This window comes from Elephantulus edwardii, unplaced genomic scaffold (genome assembly GCF_000299155.1).
Source record: "Elephantulus edwardii isolate Elephantulus edwardi_28Jun2011 unplaced genomic scaffold, EleEdw1.0 scaffold00016, whole genome shotgun sequence".
Taxonomy (NCBI): Eukaryota; Metazoa; Chordata; class Mammalia; order Macroscelidea; family Macroscelididae; genus Elephantulus; species Elephantulus edwardii.
In genome coordinates, this window is record NW_006399766.1 from 9,230,179 (window position 1) to 9,254,799 (window position 24,621).

The 24,621-nt window shown below is 40.2% G+C and overlaps 1 protein-coding gene across 3 annotated transcripts in view; it reads left to right on the forward strand.

Moving 5' to 3' along the window:
* DMD (dystrophin) overlaps positions 1-24,621 on the forward strand; it is a 1,058,866-nt gene that overhangs the window by 202,963 nt on the left and 831,282 nt on the right. For all 3 annotated transcript variants that reach the window (XM_006881772.1, XM_006881771.1, XM_006881773.1), the window contains one exon: positions 12,456-12,573. In XM_006881772.1, coding sequence (XP_006881834.1) covers positions 12,456-12,573 — 118 coding nt within the window. The remainder of the gene's footprint in view (positions 1-12,455; positions 12,574-24,621) is intronic.

Sequence of the window (24,621 nt, forward strand, 5' to 3'; positions counted from 1 at the left end):
TTATTGGCTTGTGTAGAAGTTTTGCATGTGAAGGGGTTTATGAAATGAATCCTTTGAGTTTCTTGTGTCAAAATAGCTTTGAAAAGACCTTCTTGGTCTCCTTTTGACAAAGGGACAGAATTCCTCTTAAAAATGTCATACCAGTGGTTTGGTGGTAAGAAGTTGCACTGCCAACCCAGTGGCATGCTGCTCAAATCCAACAGCTGCTCAGTGGGGGGAGGACAGGCCAAGCCCCTAATAACGAACAACTTCATCATGTTCACTGACAGACAGTACACTGTGCAGACAATGTGGCAAGTGCTGTGAGTCCCACTCCACACTGCCCCCAAGCGGCAAGAAGAGGGCCTGAGAAGAATCCTGAAGAAAAAGATATTTGAAACAAAAGGGGATGGAACGCTGGGGTGTGGTGGTGGGGGAGTGCAGGAATCGTGGCAAGCTTTTGGAGTGGACTGCTTTTCCGGGAATGTGTTTGACGTGCAGGTTTGCTCTGTCCCTGGAGTAAGTCTAGCCAGCCTGGGCCTAGGGTTTGAACCAGTAGGCGGCCTTAAGCCCAAAGGACCCTCGGGCCTGCGGCCCTCAGGCCAGGTTCAAATTGTCTTCCTGTCAAACATTCTTCTAGGTGGTATAGCACTGGTCTGTGCGTTGCTGTACAGAGGTAACTCGTGGTTGCTGTGATGCTGAAGCCTGTGACAGTGATGTACCAATCGTGGTAATGGGCACCCATGGTGGACAGTGTTGGCTGGAGCTTCCCGACTAAATCAAGCCTGGAAGCAGGAGCGGCATCCACTTCCAAAATGGCTTGCCTCTGGAAACTCTATGTATGAACAGTGCTCACCAGGCTGTTCGTTCATAGGGTCGCTATGAGTCGTCTACAACTCGACGGCATTAAACAACAACAACAATACCCATCCTTACCCCTCTGCTCCCACCCTTCTCCCCTTAGGTCCCCATACATGTTTTACTAGTTATCCTTCTATTATTACAGTAATAGTCTTTTTTTATGGTGAGAAAAATTTATATTTAGAATTAGCCCGCTGGACTCAGTTTAGATGATCCCAATTTTGTTGGCAACATCCAAAGCATCATAATCAGGAGCAAGTTGAACATAGGCCCTCTTCTCTCCAACAGGCCTAATCAAGGTGTTGACCTTAGCCACATCAATGTCATAGAGCTTCTTTACAGCTTGTTTAATTTGGTGCTTTGTTGGTCTTGACACCCACAATGAACACAAGTGTGTTTTTATCTTCTATCTTCTTCATGGCTGACTCGGTGGTCAGGGGAAATTTGATGATGGCATAGTGGTCAAGCTTGTTTCTCCTGGGGGTGCTCTTCCGGGGGTATTTGGGCTGCCTTTGGAATCTCAGCGTCTTAGGCCGCCTGAAGGTGGGTGACATGCGGATCTTATTTATTTATTTTTTTTTATTTTTTTTTTTGGCTGTGGACGCCCTTCAGGACTGCCTTCTTGGCCTCTAATGCCTTTACTTTGGCTTCAGTTTTGGGAGGGGCAGGGGCTTCCTTCTTCACTTTCGGCACCATCTTCGAAAAAGGGTCTACAATTACAGTCATACAGTATTTGATCTGAGTTAGTTCCCTCAGCATCATGCTCTCCAGACTCTCCCAAGTTATGTAGTATTTTTTCAAAATCATTGCTCTTGAGTGCTGCATAATGTGAAATCCATTGTGTGAATGGACCGCAATTTCTCAATCTATTCAGTTGCAGGTGGGTGCACGATTTAGTGGGTAGAGGATGAGGGTAAAGGAATCAGGAAAGATCTAGCAGGGACCTGAAAAGCCAGGGTAATAGCGGGCATATATATATGAACTCTGTAAGCAAACCAATATTTTTTTTTAAAAAAAAAGAAGATTTGGTTGGTGGAGGGAGGGGAGCAAGGAAAGGAGAAGTATCCGGGTGAAAAGACAGGGTGATGATGGGCAAGGTCCAATGGTGATTGATTTTATGAAATGTAATGCATGAGAATGATTGTATGAAACAATGTGAATGAAGAATAGTGTGAAACACAATGTATACAGAACTTAGTAAACAAGCCTATTTTTTAAAAAAAAAAGTCAATCATGCATCAAAAAAAATTTTAAAAAAAGATGATGGAGGAAAAGTCAGACAAAAAATATGAAAGGAAAGAATGCAAAAGTTCTGGGGGTCTCCCCAGCAGGGCAAGCATCTGATGTGTGTTACTTGGAGACCAGCCTATTGTGGTGTGCTGGAAGACAAGGAAGTGGAGCTCTAATGGGAAATCAGGACCCCGGAAAGGCAAAGAAATCTTCCCTCCCAACTTAGAATAGTATTAGAGGTGTTCCTTCTTCGAAAGAAAAAAAAAGCCATAGAGAAACTTTCCATTTTCTTTACGTGTAAATATCATGGTTCTTTCTGAAGTTGGTGAAAGCATTCCCCTGCTAATTGAAAGATTAGGGGTTCAAACCCATAATGTGCACGGTGAGGTAAAGTTGTGTAGTCTGTTTCTGTAAACATGACTTCCTTGTGACCCTTATGAGGTAGCTCTACTCTATCCTATATTCTAGCAGTTGGTTAACTTGAATAATATTTATCATTTTTCAAGTTCGCTAAATGATCGTCTATCTTAAGAATGCTCATAACCACTGTTTAAGCAAGGTTGAACGTTCTGATAACTTACTTTCCATCCCAATTATGCATCTCTGCTTTATTGTGGGACCCATAAGTACTTTTACTTCTTTTATTTATATTTTCAACTGTGAAAGGTATTCTATCTAAGAGGAGCAAGCTGTATCAGGCTCCCTTAGTTGTTTTCCAATCTTCATTGCTTCTCTTTGTAGAATCCAAGCATCTTAATTTGTTTTAAGCCAACTGTGTGCTGTTCTCACTGTCTCTACCATTTCCAAATATTTACAGAGTCCTAGGCTCCCTTCAGCCCAGTTGAGACTTGACTTTATTCCTATGCCTTTGCTCATTCTTTCCTTCCCTTTACAATGCCCTTCTCATCATCTAGCAGAATTTCTCAGGCCTCAGTTCCAGTTCCATACTGTGAAGTCTTTCCCATGAAATGACCGTATATGATTACTCCCTTCACCAATTCCAAAAATACATGCACTTTGCCTCCATCACTGTGCTGCTTCTGTGAGGTGGGAGTTAAATTCCCACCAACTAAGCAAGAAGAATTTGATGGACCTCATGTAATTTGTGCTACAGTGTGTCCTTCATAAAGAATCAAACCCATGTTCCAGCGAAGATACACAGCTTCTCTTCTCTGCTGCCTCTGGTCAGGATTGACTACATAGTTTGTAGGACCCAGTGCAAAATGAAAATGCAGGGCCTTGGGGAAAATGTTATTGAGAATTTCAAGATGGTGATAGCTGAGTATTAAACCAGGATGAGGCCTTTCTGTGTTTGGAGCCTTGTGTCTCTGGGCAAGATGCATACCATGAAGCTAGCTCTGACTAAAATCACCCTTATTCAGAGACAATGCCTTTAAAAAACTTAAAATAAATTTTTTTTTATACTTCTTTGCTTACAAAGTTTGTATACAGTGTTTTTCACACCGGATCTTTCCCATTTCCTTTACCAACCCCTCCATCCACTTATCAAATTGTGGGACCCTATGATTAACTTCCCCTACCCCATCCAATCCCACCCCCTACCCCCTGCCCATGTTCTGAGAATTCTAGTGGGTCTTATGCCATGCTGATTACTGACAACTTGTCTACTACTATCAAATGGATTCCAATTCATAACAACTCCATTGGGCTGGTGGCACCCTATTTTTTTCCTGACTTATATGTGTAGAATAGATCGCCACCATTGCCATGTTGCATTATCAGGGTAATGATCTTTTCCTCCAATAAAGCTGTAGGTTCACTGGGATTAATGGCCACTTCCCTCCCCCTGTAATCTTAAGCAGAAGCTGGTTTTGAATCAAGATAAATGAAAATGGCACGTGTTGGCAGTACAGTGGTTGAATTCTTGTCGTGCATGAGGGAAATCTGGATTGGATTCCCAGCAGCAGTTTTTATATAAACCTATTTTGAGTTGTTTCACTAGAAAAGAGCAGAGGGCCACTTTAGCTCACTTCCTTAGAAGACCCTAAGATTCCTAAGTTTGTCTAGGTTTCTCGGCCATCGATTTTGGCCATTCACTCTTCTATCTCTGCCATGCTCCACACGTTATTATCTGTATCATCTTTATATATGTCCTGCCTGGCCTTACTATTGATTCATTTTCTCTTTGCCAACAGAAAGAACTTTTTCTTCATCACCACTGCATTCCCTGTGTCTAACTCAGTACCTGCCATACCAGGGGCACAAAAAAATCTTTACTGAAATCCAATTTTGCCGGCAAATATGGCAAAATGCCTGGCCTTCAAAAGTATCAATGTCACAAAATTCAAAGAAAGACGGAGGATCTCGTTCAGATTAAAGGAAACTACAGAGATACAAAAACGAAATGCACTGTCATAGTCTAGACCAAGGATTGTAAAGGTAGCTATAAAGAGCATCAATGGGACAATTTTATACCCTGAATAAAGACCATAAATTAAAGTGCTAAATTCATGTTAATTTCCCACTTTTGATTAGCTCTTGATTATGTTTATTTCTTAGGAAATAAACATTGAATTCTTGTGAAATGAAAGGGCATGATAATCTCAAATTATTGAGGAGGGGGGTAGGAATATGCATAGTAAGAATAAAAACCAAATGCATTGCCGTTGATTAGATTCTAACTCGTAGTGACTCTACAGAAGAGGGCAGAATTGTTCCCGGGAATTTCTAAGACTGTAATCTTTGTAGAAGGATCCCTGTAACACTGTGATTTAAAGACTGGGCTGCCAATTGAAAGGCTAGCAGTTCAAAGCCAATAAATAGCCTCTCTGTGATAGAAAGACAAGGCAGTATGCTTTCCTTAAAATCCCATATTTGGAAGCCCTGAAGGGCAGTTCTACGCTGTCCAGTACGATCCCCATGAATCTGAATGGACTTGAAGACAGTCGAAGAATCTTTCCAAAAGCAAACTACCACATCTTTCTCCTGCAGAGCAGCTCAGGTGTTTGAACTTATGGCCATTCAGCTAGTAGCCCAATGCTTAACCCCCACCATCAGCAGGCCTCTTTATCTTTCTAGACAAACAGTGCATCTGTAAAGGGAAAATTAAAATGCTAAAATGAGGAATAAAATTCCACAAGTAGAAACAAAAGGTTCATTTGGGTGAAGTGTATGTGGGAATTCTTGGGAGCCTGCTTGCATTTACTCTGTAAATTTGAAATGATATAAAACTCAAGGTCCTTTATAAACTCATTTTTTTAAATGCAGTGGGAAAGGAGAACCCTGATTAGAAAGTAGAGGTGCCCCTACAACATTGAGAGAGGGAGTAGGGAAGGTATGCCAAGTAGGAATGGAGCCAAGCCAATTTAAAATGTAAATGAATGTGAGGAAGCCGAGGGCAATAAAGATGACTTTGGAGTTGGCCAATCTATTTGGAGAGGCAGCTGAATGCAAGAATAGAAGCCAGAATTAAGGTGCTCAGCGAGGCAGTTGAAATCTAGACAGATGATTAGCCTCCTCACAGGTAAAACTCTTTGATTTACTAGAAAGGGTACAATTTAGAAGCTCCTTGACTTCAATGCTTATTTTCTGATTTTCCATACACCAAGTGGTTCTACCAACCTTTTGAAGCTGTCTATCTTTAACGTCAATTTCTTAAGCTTATATTTTTTTTTCTTCTTCAAAAATATAGGGCTCTACTTTCCCCATTACATTTAAGGGTAACTCATGTCTATTTCCTGAAAACAGCAGCTGTTGAAGATCTCTATTAAGTCTTTGTTCTCATCACTATCTGAAAATTGGTAGTTTTTGTAGGGGAAAAAGTACTCAAAAATATAAAGCTCTTTTGATAGATTTGTAAACGTTAACTATATTCACTTAAATATATGGTTTTCTATTTGAGGGTATTTAGGCAGATTTCCACTTTCAAGAATGCAGTAATATCTTGTAATCATTTCTCAGAGACTAAAATGACCTATCCGTAGTATATTCAAGAGACTTGGTGGCACCATGGTTAGCTCAACTGCAGTGGTTCTAACTCATATTTAAAAGAAGTGGCAGTCTATTTCCATTAAGATTTACCCCAATAGTGATGGCAAAGTTTAACAGGACAGCAAGTAATAAATGTTGGCGAGGATGTAGAGAGAGAGAGAGACAGTCTTACACATTGTTGATGGGATTGTAAAATGGTACCACCACTCTGGAAGGCAATGTGAGATTTTCCTCAAAAAGCTGGACGTAGAATTCCTATATGACCCTATTCCCCTGCTTGAAATATGCCCTGAGAAAATGAGAACTGGGTCACAGAGACTTGAACATCAATGTTCATAGCAGCTTTATTAACCATCACAAGAACATGGAAACAGCCCAAGTGTCCAACCACAGTGGAATGGATTAAGAAATGATGGTACTTTCACACAATGGAATACTATGCAGCATGCAGAAGCAATGATTTTGTAAATTACTACCTAACTTGGGAGGGACTGGAGAGCATTATGTTGCATGAACGAACTCAGTCCCATAAGGACAAATACTGTATAAGACCATTATTATAGAAGGAGTATGAGGATCCAAGGCAGGGAGAGGGGAACAGAGGGTTGAGAATGGGGCGAGGTTGATCATAGGGTCACACAATTTGATGGGTGAAGGGAGGGGTGGGTAAAGGAAAGGGGGAAGATCCGGTGTGAAAAACAGTGCATATGAACTTTGTAAGTAAACCAATATAAAATAAAATAATTATAATAAAAAAACTTACAGCCATAGCAACACCATGGAGAAGTTCTACCCTGACTCATTAGCAGTGGATTTAATTTGGGTGAAGTTTTGTTCCTATTGTATGTTAAGCTTTCTTTTAGGGTGTTTTGTTTTGGTTTTGGTTGTTTTTTTTTTTGGCTCCTTTCCCCTCCCCCCTAATAAGATTACTCTTTATAACTACTGCCCTCACCCCTGAGGGGATTAAAGCCTTTTGATTCACTTTGTATTTGAATATCTGTTTTTTTCCCCCCTCTCCATCTTCACTCAGCTAGTGGAATCCATGATGAATTCTCATCTCCAAGGGGTAAGCTGTTTTTAGTAAAGCCCTGTAGCTAGCTTATGACTCCTTAGAACTGGCATCGATTTTTTCCTCTTCCTATGTTTGTTATTGCCAGAATGATAGAATCCCTCGTAGACACAAGTCATTATCATGCTTAAATACTTTTAAGCATGTAATAGTTTCCTTTTGTCCTATTCAAGTTCTATGTGTAATGCTTGTCTGGATTCGTACTAGTGACGGAAATAAGCATTGTTCAAATACTACCGCTTCAGTGAGTCCATGTACGCTTAACTCATGTTTATTTCCTAAAAATAGTAATAGTTGGGCATCACCTTGGACCTTTGTTTTAATTGTAACTGTCTGAAAATTATTGATTCTTGTAGGAAAAGTATAAAGCATTTGGTTGATAACCTCTTTTGTTAGACTTGGAAATGCTAACTGTTAAATTAAACATATAGTTTAATGTTTGGGTTTGGTTTGTTTTGTTGTTGTTGTTTTAATTTGAAGAATGTTTACATAGCTCTCCGTTACATAGAAGCAGTTTTAATTGAGGAGTGGCACATGGTAGGAACAGCAGATTGGGGTCAGAGAACAGAATACTACAGATGGGTATTTTGGAACTGGTTATATTTGAGTGAAAGGAGTCCTGCAGATGTAGTGGTTATAAGTGATCAGCTACAAACAAAATTGTTGGCAGTTTGAACCCATCCTGAGACTCCACAAGAGAAAGACGTGGAGACTGGCTTCGGTAAATATTAGCAGCAGCAACAACAAACGCACTACTAGTTAATTGATTCCAACACTCATAGCCACCTTCCATCAGGTCTTCCAGGCCGTAAATCTTTCTAGAAGGAGACTGCCACTGAGCAGCTAGTGGATTCTAATGGCTGACTTTTTAGTAACCAACCCCATACAGAATGCAATACACCCCAGAGCTGCTTCCTGCAGAGATTACAGCCTTGATAACCCCATGAGGCAGTTCTGTTCTATGAATTGAAATTGACTCGACAGTACCTAACAACAGCAATGTTGAGTAATGATTCAATCTCAAGTTCTCTCCCATCTGCAGTGGCTATAATGGAATAGAGGATAATGTCATTATAGTTAAGAAGTTATGATAATACACAGCCAAGCTGTCAGATCCAAGAAATTGCATTAGCAAATAAATAGACTATAGGCAAAAGAAAAGCAAACGAATCAAAAAGTAATCTTCTCTCTCACCTGATGCTAATGTTCTGTTTATTAGCAAGATGGTCTTTTAGTAACTGCTTTTATAATATCTTAACTAAAAAATGTTTAAATGCAAGTCAGATTGAAATGTTTTCCTTCATTTCTGGGAGAAAGATTGAAGAGGGACATTTCCACTAGCCTGGTCTTGCACCTCCTCATAGCTGTTACTATGTTTTAGCCAAATTTGCCGCCACTGTGACAATCCATGCCATCGAGGGCCTTCTTTTTCACTGACCCTCTTCTTTACCAATCATTGTGTCCTTCTCCAGAAATTGCTTCCTCTTAGTAACATGTCCAAAGTAATGTGAAACAAAGTCTATAGCATCCTCACTTGTAAGGAGAACTCTGGCTATATCTCTAAGGCATATCTGTTGATTCTTCTGAAAGTCTTTGTTATATTCAGTACTCTTCACCAACTCCATAATTCTTCATCAGTCTTCCTTATTCATTGTTCAGCTTATGCATGCATATGGGATAATCGAAAATACCATGGCTTGGGCCAGGCACACCTTAGTCCTCAAAGTGACAGCCTGCCTTTTTCACAGTTTAAAAATGTCTTTTGCAGCAAATTTGCACAGTCCAATATATCCTTTCATTTAATCAGATCAGTATTTAATGTTGTTGTTGTTGTTATGTTACTGGCTCATAGTTGGGCCTTCAGTAGGTATTTCAGAGGCTATAAATTGCATGGAAGGTGATTTCCCATCTTTCTTCCACAGAGCTGCTGGTAAATTTGAACTGCCTGCCTTTGGGTTGGCATTGCAACTCCTTACAACTAAGGCACCGGAGCTCCCTGTATTTGTGTCTGATAAATTCAAATCAATATGCATTATTACTTTAGTTTCCCTTTCAAAACACCAGAGTCATGTAGAGTTGCTATTTTTTGCCTGAAGAAGTTTGGGAGTGCATAGTTGTACCACCGTTGTGAATCTCCTCAGATTTTTAAGGAGATTGCTTCAAAGGATGCCATTAATAATCTTCTCAGGTGCTTACAGAGCATGTGTCTGTCAGCAGAATGAGAGAATCACCCAACTAGAGAACAGGTCTTGCAATACCCTGAGACCTATTTTGTTCATTAGAGAGGAAAATGGCTTGTTTTAAGTCTAAATTGACATGCTTGCTAATTTCAACAGTAAAAGCTGTTCATTGTGGTCAGGTTTAATTTAGAGCCTGTTAAGGTTCAGATTAAAGTTGATCGAGTTACTTCTACAACATACTTATTAAATGAACTTTGAAATCCTGGAAGAAAGAAAAATAGTATGGGGAACATTTGAATAACGTGTCCAAAAGTGAGCAGCAAACAATACACTGTTGGGGCATGAACCAAGATAACCTTTGTTCTATCAACATTTCAAAAACCCCCACAGCTTCTCATTTAATTATACAAACCATACTTAATGCATTTGCCCACTACTAACGGAAAGGTTAGCTGTTCAAAGCTACCAGCTATTCCACAGGAGAAAGATGGAATTTCCTCTTAGAAAAGTTTACAGCTTCAGAGACTGATGGAGGGTCAGTCGCTAGGAGTCAGAATCGATTGTATGGCAGTGAGATTTTGGTTTCATGTACCAACTGCATCAAAAATCGCATTTGGCAGACAGCAAATATTTATCAAATGAATGACTAGTAAATGAATATATGTACTTTCATAGCTACATGCGCCAGATCTGCATTAAATTTGAAAGGAATAGTTTATTTTATCTGATGTTTCTAAAGAATACTTTTTTTTTTTTTAAAGAAAGCAAGGGAGTGTACTCAAATATTTAAGAGTGTTCCAGAATACCTTTGTAGCTTCCTGTGCCACAGATGACCAGATTTTAACATTCCAACCCTGGAAAACATCTTATTTCATAAAGTCTTATCTACTGCTGTACGGCTCCTACTTTAAAATTTGCCCAGCACTCTCCAACTGACTTACGCCACTTACTTCAATAGCTGTCTTTGGCAATTTGTTCCATATTTCAAACACCCTTTTGTGTAAAGAAACCATAAAAGTTAGAAACCTGAAAATTGGATTTTTCTTCTGAGCAATCACAGCTTACAAATGTGGAAAATTTGTTAAAAGTTAACCCCTCCATTTTTTTTTCAATACCGAGGACAAAATACTCAAAATGAATGTACAAAATGGGGATAACTCCCCCTCTTCCATTATTTTCCCATCACCCCAAACAACTGGGCTTCAATCACAAAACTCATTTCCCTAACTGCACAAAAGAAAAGCTCCAGAATGATCTTAATGTGACCTTCCCAACACCAAAAATCCTGAGCAGTCAAAGGACAAGATGGATAAGAAAGTTTCATAAACAGCGCTGACTACTCCATTTCATCTCTTCACTTTCCTTGGCCCCACGTGGTAGTAGGAAACACATCAGCTCTAGACTCTGACAGACTTCTGGGTGGGATAGCATTAGAGGAACAAAGAATAGAATAATCGAAAACATCGTCCCTGTAGCGTGTGTCTGTGTTTATCAGGTACCATTCAGTCAACTCTGACTCTTCTCAGTGCTGTGAGCGGATGAAAACCTTGCCCTGTCCTGGGCCATCCTCGTGATCTCCGTGCACATGGACTCTGCTCAAGTCCATTGTTGCAGTCATTGTGAAACTAACCTTAGCAACTCAGCTCATTGTCAGAAATTCAGAACCCCCTAGCTGTGACCCTCTAGCAAGTTTCCAGAGGCTGTATATCACACAGGGGGAGATTGTGCGGATCTCTCCCTAGGAGCAGCTGATGGGTTCAAACTGCCTGGCTTTGGATTGGCAATGCAACCCTTCTCCCCTAGGCCAGTAGAGCTCCTTTTATAAAACGATAGTAATTATCAATTGTACTGTCCCCAAGTAAAAGAAAATGAAGTCAGTTGTCCATTTTCAAACCAGACCAATACTAGCAGAGAAATATCTTCACTTTTGTGCTTTTTCAAACATTCCTTGGATATTGGCTCTTCAGTATAGAAAAACTAAGATAACGCAGTCCCTAGATACACACTTGGGGAGAAGAGAATGCTTAATGGTTACCATGACTGCCTCAAAATCAAAAGTTATTTGTGGATTTTGTTGTTCTTGGTACTTTTATCTCTAGTAGTGTTAAACTGGAGCCACACTGCAATCCCCAAGGTACACGGTTCAAATTCACCAGCTATTCCAAGGGAGAAAGGTAGGCAGTCTCTTTCTGTGCAATGTACTGCCTCTGAAAGCCTACTAGAGGGTCAGCTATGAGTCAGCTCTCATTCATTGGTACTCAGCAACAATAACACGATACGGAAGACTACAAATACCAATTTCTAGACTAGTGTTTTCCAAACTTGCCTGCTCATAAGAGCTAAGTAGACAGTGTCAGGAATACAAATTCTCAGCCATCCTCTCCAAAGCATATTCAGTTCTGGGGTAAGGAAAAGGAGTCTGGATAATTTCTTTTATAGACAAGAAAAGTTGGGCAAAGGCTAATTTAAGCATGTCTACATCATTTTCTCATAGTTGAGGTAACTCAAATACAAGTTCAATAAATAGTCTGGTAATTCACTTCTGTGTTTAGTCTATTTCTAAAATACACAATTTAATATAGATACATATTTTAGAATACATTGGAAGCCCAACACTACACATTGGACCCCTAACTGAAAGATCAGCTGTTTGACTCCACAGGCCATGCCTTGGAAGAAAAACTAATGGAGGCTCGTCAAGAGTTGGGACAAACCAGGTGGCCGTTGGTTTGGTTTTGATTTTTTTAAATTTTTTATTATTTTGTGTGCGTGTACCGTCAAATCAGACCTGACTGGTACAGGAGGATATTGCGCCTCCTTCTCTGGCAGAGCATCTGGTGGATTCAAACCGTGTTCCTCTGGGATTGCAGTGCAGCTTCTTGCCACTAGGCCCCCAGAGCTCCCCCGGTTTTGATTTTTAAGGTCTTAAATAGTGAGAACAAATCTGTAACCGAGTATTTCACTTGAAATATTTTAGTTATCTGAGAATGAAGCACATTACTTGCTATATTATTCCTCGACAAACCCTTACACAATAGAGATGTACATACAAATACATTAGCTTCTTTTCTGGTTCCTAAAAGTGTTTGAGTTGGCTTGAAAATTGCACTTTATTTTGTGCCACATATGAGAAATGCACAATGCTGGAGAACCTTCCCAATACTAAGGTGTCTTTGTTCCTTCAGGGGATGATGCAAGATTTGGAACAGAGGCGCCCCCAACTGGAAGAACTTATTACTGCTGCCCAGAATTTGAAAAACAAGACTAGCAATCAAGAAGCCAGAACAATCATAACGGATCGAAGTAAGTCATTACACATATTGAAAAGTTGCAATAGAAGCATTCAGTTGTTACACCTCCATCACGTTTATCAAAATGAAGGGGAAAGGTTGTATGTTGTGATCATTGTGTTGCATAAGAACTTCACTCCATAATGCTACCTTTCACTAACTGAGCTTCATATGAGAGAAGAGAGGAAGTGCCGTTTTTGTCCCTTCAGGGCTTCGACAGGTATAAGGCATGGTATGGTATGGGCATGGTGTAGCAGAGCATTTGCTCCGCTGGTGCCATCTGTCTAAGCTGACATCAGTGAAGAATCCAGCCTCTTCCCTCACTCCCAGCTTTGTTTATCCAAACCAGAAGCTGCTTCCTCTCTTTCCTGTCTGTAGTGGTACTTTCAGATCTAGAAATCTTACTGCTGTGTTGATGTCTCATTGTTTGCTCTCAAAAACCACTGTGATATTCCTTATGTCATGCTTTGGTGAACTAGAACTTCGGGAAGTTTCATCATGTCTGTAAGCATAGATATCACACATATTCTTTTTCTTCTTTAAGTGGGTATGTGTGGTGTAATCTTACGTTGATTGGGGAGAGGGTTGGAGGGAGTAGGATAGAAAACTATCCTCCAACATTATTTCCTCAGAGACTTTCATCAGAAATGAAACCTTGGTAGTCTCTGCTATACGATTCTTTCAGTATTCTGTGGGTTTCCTCCCTTTCAACCAGGATACAGTTTCAAAGGGGCTGGGCCCAAGGGCTTTCTGCAGGGACACACAGCAGCATTGGACTTTCTTACTTCCTCAGTAAACACCCTCTCTTCTACCTTCCTACATTCATAAAAAAAACAAACTATTTTCATGTTGGCTTCTGAACAAAAGGATGGCAGTTCGAATCTACTAGCTGCTCTGTGGGAGAAGGATGAGAAGAGTTACCTCCTGTAAAGATTGACAATGTCAGAAACCCAATGGAGTTGGAACCAACCTGATGACGTGGCTTTGTGTTTGGACGAGGGGTTTTTTTGGGGGGGGTGTAAGTGGATAATCCCTTCTGTTTCCCCCTATCTTGTCTTACACAAGATCTAGGCTTTGGAAACTCCAGGATCAAGAAGGTGTACTTTTCTTTAGCTACTGTCCCCTAGACCGTCATTTTTCGAAGGAAATGGACAAAGAAGAGTGCCTAACTGCTGGTATGTTGGGGAAGTGAAAGTGCAGCTAGTATAGAAAGCTGACAGTGAAAGAACTTTCTAAGTCCCACTTTTGAAATAGGTCGATTCTTAGTGTCGATTATTACTGCTGTTAGGTGCCATTGAGTCATCTATAACTCAGAGTAACCCTGTGAACAACAGATCAGAACCTTACCCTGTCATGCACCTTTGTCATTATCTCCATCTTTTTTTAAATGAATTGATTTTAATGAAAGTTTACAGAGACTTTGGATTTCCATTCACTCGTTGTTACACTTTTCTCCCTGCCCACCCTTCCCGCCCAGTACACACTTCTCTTTGAAAAGTAAAGGAAAAATTCTTTAACTGTTTTACAATCCCTTCTCCCAGGTCCACTCCAATATGCAACCTTCATTTTGGACTCTTGTGATAATCCTAATACCCTATCATAGATCGCTTTTTAAACTGTTCTCTCCCTCATCTGTTTCAATGCAGTATACATAATTGATCCAGTTTTTCTCAGCCTTATGTCAGTCCCATTCTACAACAGTGGCACTATGCCATGTTTGTCCTTTTGTGACTGACGTATTTCACTCAGCATAATGTTCTCCAGGGTCACCCACTTTGCATAGTATTGCATGAGTTCCTTGTTTTTCAATGCAGCGTAGTATTCTATTGTGTCAATATACCAGAGCTTCTCTATCCATTCGTTTGTTGATGGGCACATTTTTAAGGTGACTGTTGCAGTCACTGTGTTAATCCATCTCCTCGAGGGTCTTCCTCCTTCTCTGCCCTTTCCCACTTTGATGTATGTTCACAAGGACTGGTAGTCCCTTCTGAAAACATGCCCAAAGTATGTAAGATGAGGTTTCTTCTTCATGATAGTAGTTAACTATTTACTGAGCACCTCCTAGATGTCAGGCAGTGTTGTATGGACTTGTATGTTTGTGTGGGTGTATAATGTTGAAAATATCCTGTGAGCTAAATTTCCTAATGTCCATTTTCTAGATGAGACAGTAACTTCCAAGGATAGTTAATTAAATAAATTGTTCCAGCTTATAAAACAGGCAAAGAGGAACTTGTTGTCTCTGCCAGAGATCCTAAGCTTAGAATTTCAGAGCTTGGAATTTGCCAGTATCCCTTTCTGGCTTGAATTTGTGTGCTCCTAGGATGTTTGTCATTCCCTATTTTGTTTGGTTGTTTTTGTTAATGCCCTTAAACACTGGGACAGAATGACTTCCCCCCCACCCCAGTATGCAATTATGTATGGGGTTTTTTTTAAATTATTAAATTTTATTAATTTTAATGAACATTTACAGGGATTTTGGGTTTTCATTCATTCACTGATGCACTATTTTCTCTATCCTCCTCCCCAGTTCGTTCTTCTTCCCCCCCCCTTGAAAGTCTGTTTTAATTGTCCAATTGCCACCGTGCTTGTCAAAGCCAGTTCTGATTAATCTCCTTTGTCAGTATGTCCTTTGCCATTCCCTATCACTCCTTCCTGAGAGAGACTTCACCTTAATTCATAAGCAATTATGTATGGTTTTGATTCACTTCTTAAAGATACTTCCTCTTGTAGTTGTTATGGTTGTTAATTAAAGGAGCCCTTTCTTGATTTGCAAATATTAATTCTTTATTGTGGCTCAAGCTTTGAACTTCACTCACTCACACACTCACTGCCATTGCATTGGAACCTGCCCATAACTGACCATCCCCAGTTGGGTTTCCCAAGAAGCCATTGGGAGATTGAAACCTGCAGAGAGGCAAGGACTTTGGGATAGCAGCACATCCCTAGGGCCTTTAGGTGGGTGTTAATGAATCAGTGTTGGGCAGTACCAGCTGTTAGAACAGATAAACTCCCAAATCTCTGTGATCACCACGAAAGAAGTTTGCCTTTTTCTCCAGTGGCTTAGTAGTGAGAAGTTAATGCTGCCAACATAAAGGCTTGCTGTTCAAATCCACCAGCTGCTCTGCAGGAGAAAGATGGGCAGTCTCCTCCCATGCAGTTTACTACCTCTGACAGCCCACTGGTGGATCAGCTATGATCTGGTTCTGACTCGATAGTATACAACAAAAACAGCTAGGAAGTTACCCGGGAGAAATATGGACAATTTTCTCCCATGTGATTTGCAGCCTCTGACTCAATGACAATGAGAGAGACAGAGAGATATTACGAAGTTGTGCAGAGACGCAAGCTCCATCTCTCTTTTGAGTCCCAAGTATCAGGGTTCTATTCATTTAACCTGCGAATGAGGAAAGAGTATTGCACATGGTGCTTCATAATGAACCAGGTGTGGAAGCTGGTGGATATGGTTCTGTTCTAGGAGATTGCTCACCTCACAAACTGGAACCGTGAGGGTTCTTCCTCACCACGATGCAACACACTGGCCCCAAAGAATGAATGTTAGTGAGTCGTTTTCTCAGTATGAGACTGAATTCCCATTACACAGTTAAGCGATCTGTTTCTTACCTAAGAAATATGGAAATTTGGCCATGATATTTATGCAAATCTGAACATACTCTATAGAAAGTCATTTGTTATTTTTACTAATGAAAAATAGCATCATTTCCCCCCTAAGAGGAAAATAACTCTAATTTCTTTTACAGTATCATTTCAACATCATCTGAACATTTTCCATTATCCTTTACAATCTTGTGTGTGTGTGATATTGCATTGATTGGGGGTTTTTTTCATAATATAGATTAAAATTGAGTGACCCGAGGGCAGGTTTGCATCTCCCGACTAATATATCCAGTGATTTGAATAGTTCTGCTTTTCTAAGTCTTATTGTCTTTTAGGAATGAATACCTTTATGAGTATTTGCAACATAATGAAAACATTCTAATCCGAATGGCCCCACAAAGCATTTTCTTACAGCAAATGTCTGTTGAGACATGTCGTGTTGGTTATTGAGAGCCTAAGCCAGAATCCTAGCTCTGAAGATGCCTGCAGCCAGCAGTGCTGGGACCCTGATATTTCAGGCAGTCTGTGATTATCTAAACAATGTCATTTGTAGCCCTGCTACACTTCTGTTTATCTCTTGGTTTGAAATCTATGAAATGGTATGGAGATTCAATATTCATAAAGTTTCCGTCATGTTAAAAATAGACTTTTTCTTAGTATAGATTTAGTTTTCAAGGAAAGGGCAGCAGACATAAAGCTCTTGCTCATAAAATTACATTTTCTTATATGAAGATTTCTGTCTCCATTTTCTCTCCTTCCATGGCCCTGAGACTTGTAGAAATACTTAAAAAGAATCCAGCTAAAGAGAGGAAAAAATATTTAATATCTGAGTCGGAAACGACTCGATGGCACATAACAACAACATATTATACTATATTGAAATATATTTTTTCTGCTCGGTAAATCTCAGTTTATAACTTTGAGCAGTTGGGGAAATTTATACCTAGTTATTACAATCTATCAAGAGAAAAGTCCGGTAAAAAGCAATTCCTCTCTCCTAGTAATATCCATGCAAAAACGTCAAGAAATTGAATCTGTTACATACCAACACGTATTCTATATGAAGGCTCTTATGGAATCTGTTGTATCCAGGTACATTGAATGATCAAAAGAAAGTTGTAATCATCTAGGTAAGAAGATGAATTTACTTTTAAATTAGTTCAAATGGCAAATTCTCTTTGCTGTTTCTCATGTTAAAATGACTAGTTTTCATTCAATACTTCGGTGGCTTCAGTATATCACCCATTCCTGGTCATTTTCTTCAGAAGAATTACAATCAATGTCACACATCAAAATGTGTCAGAATTGTTGAATGGAAACATCAATTCGCTCTGGAAACTCTCACCCAGATTGCAGTAAAAAGTTACAAACAAGCAAACAAACAGAATTGAATACTAACACTCATAAAAAGACGAGGTCAGGGAAACAAAAGCAGATAAGATCAGAAGGATCTGAAATCATTTTCTTGGACATTTTGGAAGCCTGTGAAATTCATGTCCATGTTAATCAATGCAAGAAAAGCATAATACCATGAATGCTTGCAGAGCACTGAGAAGGGCATGCAAGGAAATAATTGTGCTCTTTCCTGGCTCTGTTTATTTCACAAATCATAACAGTAAATATGGCTGCTCTGACATTTATATTTGAGATCTGGACCTCTGTAGCTTCTCTCTAGGATTTGTCTTAGTATAGATCTAGTCCTGCCATTATAGAGATTGATAGTGGTATTATGTATAGTGGTTTGGAGGGCAGGCTGTGGCCACTGATTAGCTTTGTGCCCTTGAAATGTCATCTGTTTCCTCCAGTATAGCACGGGATTAAACCTACCTGTCTCGTGGGCTTGGAGAATTAATTGAGATAAAAACATAGAACTCGCTGTGTTTATCTGGTTGAGGCACATAGCAAGAGTTCAATAAAGGTTCACTCTTGTCGTTGTCTATGAGTGGTTCCCATGCTTCACATGAAAGCATTTCATGATCTGTTGATTAGCCACTGAGCTATCACACAATAATAAAAGGAATTTAAAAGATCAAAAGAAAAAAGATAGCTTTGGCAATGGTAGAATGAGAGAGAGAAATTTGGAAAGGCTTTTTATGTGAGAGATACTGCTAAGCAAGACAATTCGTATTATTTACTTCATTTTTTTTAATACCCACTACAAAAGTAGGAGGGGGCTCTGGTGCCCTAAGGAACTGTGCTGCCAGCCTAAAAGGAGGAGGTTCGACTCCACCAGCTAGTCTTTGTCAAAAAATGGATACTTTTCTCCCTCTGATTTCCAGCCTCTGAAAACCTGATACAGGATCGAGTATGAGTCAGTAAGGCAGTAAGTGAGGGACTGAGAGTCAAACCTATGCTTATATGATTCTAAATTCTGAGGCAAATCAAATAGAAAAGGCTGATTTGTGTGTGGGGGGGGGTTGTGAATAGGAGATATTTCAGAACATAAAATATTAAGCTGGAGTCAGAAAATCAAAAGGAATGAACTCACTCAGCATTTCTCAAGCTCAAGGAACTGAAGAACAAATTCAAACCTCGAGTTGCAATGCTTTGGGCAGAACATTAAATGATTCAGGAAGTGTTAAAAGAAGATGGAAAGAGTATACAGAGTCATTGTGCCGAAAGGAATTGGCAGACACAGAATAAATTCATGAAATGACATATGAGCAAGAGCCTAGGGTGATAAAGGAGGAAATTCAAGCTGCTTTGAAGGAATTAGCAAAAAATAAGGCCCCAGGAATAGATGGTATACCAATCGACCTATTTCAAGTAACAGATACTGTCCTGGATGTGCTCACTAGGTTGTGCCAAGAAACCTGGAGGACAACCACCTGGCCTACTGACTGGAAAAGATCTCTATTTGTTCTCATTCCAAAGAAAGGTGATCCAACATAACATGGAAATTATCTAAGAGTATTATTGATTTCACACGCAAACAAGCTTCTGCTGAAGATTATCCAAAAAAATGACTGGAACAGCACATCACAGAGAACTGCCAGAAAGGATATTGTAGCTAATGTTAGATGGATCCTGGCTGAAAGCAGGGAGTACCAGAAGAATGTCTGTGTTTCATTATACAAAGAATGTCTATCTGTGTTTGATTATACAAAGGCATTTGACTGTGTATATCAAAACAAACTGTGGCTAACTCTGAGAAGAATGGGAATCCCAGAACACTTGAGTCATGCTAATGAGAAACCTATACTTAGTCCAGGAGGCAGTCATCAGAACAGATCCAGGAAACACTGCGGGGGTTCAAAATTGGAAAGGGTGTACACCAGGGATGTGTCCTATCTCCATACCTTTTCAATCTATATGCAGAAGAGATTATCCAGGAGGCTGGGCTCTATGAGGAGAATTGTGGCATCAGGATTGGTGGAAGATCTATCAACAATCTTCATTTTGCACATGACACAACACTGCTTGCTGAAACTGAGGAGGACCAAAAGTGCTTGCTGCAGAAGGTTAAGGACTGTAGCCTTCAGTATGGATTGAGGCTCACTGTCAAGAAAACAAAGATTCTCACCCCTGGGCCAGTTGACAACATCATGATAGATGGTGAAGAGATTGAGATTGTTCACAACTTTAGTTTGTTTGGCCCCACAGTCAACACTCTTGGCACCAGTAGCCAGGAAATTAAAAGACATACTGGGAAAGTCTGCTCTTAGAGACCTCTCCAAAGTACTGAAGAGGAATGGTGTCTCTCTGGAGACTAAGGTGCGTCTGATACAGGCCATGATATTTGCAATCACTTGCTATGCATCAGAGAGCTGGACCATGAAGGAGAATTGATGCCTTTGAACTGTGATGTTGGAGAAGAATATTGAACATACCATGGACTGTTAAGAAAAATGAGCAGTTTTATCCTAGAGAGGGTTAAACCAGGCTGATCCTTGGAGGCAAGGATTCTGAAGCTTCATCTGGCATACTTTGGACATGTTGCAAGGAGGGACCAATCCTTGGAGAGGGACGTCATGCTTGGGAGGGTGGAGGGACAGCGCAGGAGAGGAAGACCCTTGATGAGATGGATTGATTCAGTGACTGGGATAATTGGGGTAGGTGTGTCAGAGACAGTGAGATTGGTACAGGATAGAGCAGGGTTTAGGGCTGTTGTACGTATGGTCACTATGAGTCACAGGCCATTTGATAGCACTTAACAACACCACCAACAGCACAATATTTGGCTTACTCTCAAATTATTAAAGCCCTAGATGTAAAATTCTCTCTTATCTCCTTCATACTTCCACATTTCTGTATCATAATATAAGGCTATCTTACTGCATGGAAGCTAGTATTGGCAGGACTAAGAACTTTGTTGGACATTTATGGGTGGGAAGCCAATATTGGCAGGACTGAGAGCCTGGAAACACTTAGAGCCATGAGGTTTGAGGCCTACGTGCACATTTTAGGAGCTGTCTTGACTGTATTCTGTTTTTAATAAGCTTTTGACTCTCCTCCCTCTGACCTACCCCCCCCCCAAAAAAAATAAGGATGTGTCTTATGTATGTTGTTGATGATGATAATGTTTATCCTAGGGAAACCCAACCCAGGAGCTGTGTGACTTTAGACCAAGTGGACTTAATTGTCTAAGCCACAGTTCCGTCATCTGTCATGTGGGCTAATTAATGATAATACTTAAATCATTAGGGTTATTGGGAAGATAAAATTATATGATATATCTGAAGTGAAGACCTGGCACTTACTAGATGCTCTTTAAATAATAATGTCACAGTGATATGAATTTGGTAGAAAAAGTAGAAGTGTGAGCCTATAAAAGATGTGTGATACAGCCTTTTATAAGTCAAATCGGAGAGAGGACATCTAAAAAGAAAGCCAAGTCCTGAGAGATTGCTTTGTTGTTGTTGTTGTTGTTCCCATTGGAATTATTTTTCCAGCTATAAGGCTTTTTCGGCACATCCTGGAATTTTTTGAGAAATCTGGTGACATCTTATAAATTCTGAGAAAATGAATTCACATTGTATTGCTTAAAAAGCCAGTATACAGGACAGGGGAAGGGAAAATGTTCTGCTGTGTAAAAATAAAAATACTCTCTCAGGATTTTGGGATTAACTGACAGTTTTATAGCGGCTTTGTCAAGCCATCATTCATTGCTGCACCCAAATGCACGAAATCCTTCATGATGGAATAAAAAGGCACCGTTCTTCACATTTTTATGAAATCTCTATTGCTAATGAAATGCCAGCCAATATCTTGCTCTCAAGTATTGTCTAATAGAGAGTTGCTTATTTTAGAAGAAGTGGAATCAACCATATAAATTTCCTTCTTTTGACATCTAGCACCTGCTGTCAACCTGTTATAGCTACAAGCGGCTCTCGAAATTTACATCCACCAGGATGCCGCTGGCAACCCGAAGAGTTCAATTCAGTTCAACACACATTTGAATGTTGACTTGGTGCTAGTTAATATCAGAGGTGATGAGGGTGATACAGAAAGGAATAAGATCTAGCTTTTGTACTGAACAAGCTCACAATCCAATATGGGTTTTTGGACAAGTATGTTCGGGTAAGGCAGTCAGGTAACAACAATAGGTTCCTCTGTAAAGCAGCACTACAAAATGTGGGGAGAGAGCAGGATAAGGGGAGGCTGCCCCTGAATGAGGGTACTGTGGCAGGTGTTTGTGAGGAAATTAAGTTTAATCTAGTTATGAAAAATAGAGAAACAGGAGCGAGGGGAACAAAGATGACAGGAGGGAGAATACGTAATTATGCCCATGTTTACAGTGGTGTGGATTTGTAGTGGTGGCAGTGTGTGTGTGTGTGTGTGTGTGTGTGTGTGTGTGTGGAGGTGTTTGTTGGAGGATCATTTGCTCATTATTCTCAAGTTGGAACCAACTTAAAGCTGACCCTCAGTTGGGTTTGCTGCTGCTGGTGGTGGTGTTTTGTTTTTAATTTTACACTGGGTTACCTACGAAGTTTTTGTACATTGCCCCTCACACTCCACCTCCCCACCCCACCCCTCTCCACCCATCAAACCATGCAACCCCATGATTACCCCTTCACCTGTCAAACCCTGCCACCCGTGATTACCCCTCTGCTTTTCCCTCTCTGCCCCCCCTTTAGATACCCATACACATTTTACTACTTATTTATTGCTGCAATAATGGTTTAATGCAGTATTTGCCTTTAATTTGCATTAATTCACTTAGCATAATGCTCTCCAGTCCCTCCTAAGTTAGGTAGTGATTTACAAAATCATTGCTGCTGCGTGCTGCATAGTATTCCATTGTGTGAATGTACCATCATTTCTCAATCCATTCCATTGTGTAGGGCATTTGAGCTGTTTCCATGTTCTTGCAATGGTGAATAATGCTACTATGAACATTGGTGTAAGGGTCTTCCTTTGTGCCTCAGCTTTCATTCTCACAGGGTATATTCCAAGCAGCGCAATAGCTGGGTTATATGGAATTTCTCTCTTCAACTTTTTGAGGAACCCCCAAACTGCCTTCCAGAGTGATTGTACTTTTACAATCCCACCAACAATGTGTAAGAGTTCCTATCTTGCCACATCCTCTCCAACATTTATTGCTTGCTGCCCTGCTAAACTTTGCCACTGCTACTGGGGTGACATAGTATCTCTTTGTGGTTTTGATTTGCGTCTCTCTTATTGCCAGTGATTTGTAGCACTTCTTCATGTGTATCCGAGTATCTTCCTCTGTGAAGTCTTTCCATGTCTTTTGCCCATTTTGTAATTGGGTTATCAGTCTTTTTCTTGTGGAGGCCCTGTAGGATACTGTAAACTTTTGATAGGAGACCCTTGTCTGAAATGATATTGCCAAATATCTTTTCCCAATCAGTAGATTTTCTTTCCACTCTGTTGGAAAATGTTTTTGATTGAGTTTTTGAGACTGTAAATCACATGGGATGAGATTGTCCATCTTTCTCCTGAGGAGCTCCTGGTGGATTCTAATTACCAGAGGAGAGCAGCCTTGAAGTTAGCAGAACAGCTCCCTGTGGAGCTTGCCACCAGAGCTCACAAAAAAGGGGGTTAAAAAAGAACAGTTAAGAGGCAAGAAAATGCAAGTTATGGAAATAACAGTAGAGTGAGGAAAAATAACTGAAATTGAAACCTGCAATGGACCAAGAATTAACAGAATTTGAACACTGAGTGTTTCAAATTAAAGATATGAGAGGATGTGCCTCTCAGACTGAGATTGATTGCTTTGGAAAATTAAAAAGCCAAAAGTAGAAACTAAACCAGAATACATTCTAAAGACTGTGCTAAAAATGTCTCACTATAATAGTTTTCTTTATCTTTTATATTGTTTCTGGCAAAGTAATACATGGAGTAAACTGAGGATGTGTGGAAGCACTTCAGTTAAGATTTAGGCCTTTGTGTTGTGTGCTGTTGTTATTTGGTGCTGTCGAGTCAAGTATGACTCATGACAACCTTATGAAAACAAGATCTGAACCATGCTGTAGCCTGTGCCATCCTCCTCATCTCTGACATACTTGAGACCATTGCACTGACCTTCCACCTTTCCACGTTTGATGTTCCTTTCCACGGAATAACCACTATGTTCACAGAATAAGCACTATGTTTAAAATGTATGAGACAAAGCTTCACCATTCTTGCCTCTAAGGAGCGCTCTGCCTGCCATTTCTCTAAGACAAACCTCTTTTTGGTTTTGATGGTCAATGGGATATTCAGCACTCTAACACCACAGCTCAAGGACATCAATTCTTCTCTCAACCTTATTATATATTTTCCAACTCTAAGATGCATAGCAAGTAATTGAAAAGACCATAGCATGAATCAGGTGCACCTTAATATTCAAGCTGACATCATTGCTCCTTAGTACTTTGGAGAGGTCCTTGACAGTACATTTTCCAGATGCAACACACTGTTTGGTTTCTCGACTGCTGGTACCAAGGATATTGGTTATAGAGTAATTTTTTTGTGTACTTAATCCTGTTTACAAGGAAAATAATCATTCTCATCTGCTAACACTAATCTTCAATATTTTAAATGTCTTTTACTTTTTTTATTATTAATATAGTAGTGAAGAGATGTTGTTGTTGTTAAGTGCCGTCGAGTCACAGGCAACTCATAGCGACCCTATAAAGGAGAGTCCTCGATGCTTGGGTGCCTTTCTTCCTCTCTCCAGGTTCATAGGGTTTCCGGAGGCAAGCTATTACGGAAGTGGATATCACTCCTCCTTCCAAGCTTGTTTTAATCAGGGAGCTCCACCCCACTCTCTGTCCACATTGGGTAGCCAACCATTAACACATTTGACACATCATTGTCATGGTGTTCAGCCTCACAGCAACCACAAGTGACCATGGTATGACAACTTGTACACCAGGGCTATACGACCTAGAGGAATGTCTGAACAAAAACAATGAAAGGCAGGCCTGAGGGCCGCGAACTAAAAGTCACCCACCTTTGGCTTGATAGCATCGCTTTCTGTCCACTGGGCCAGCTGATCTCT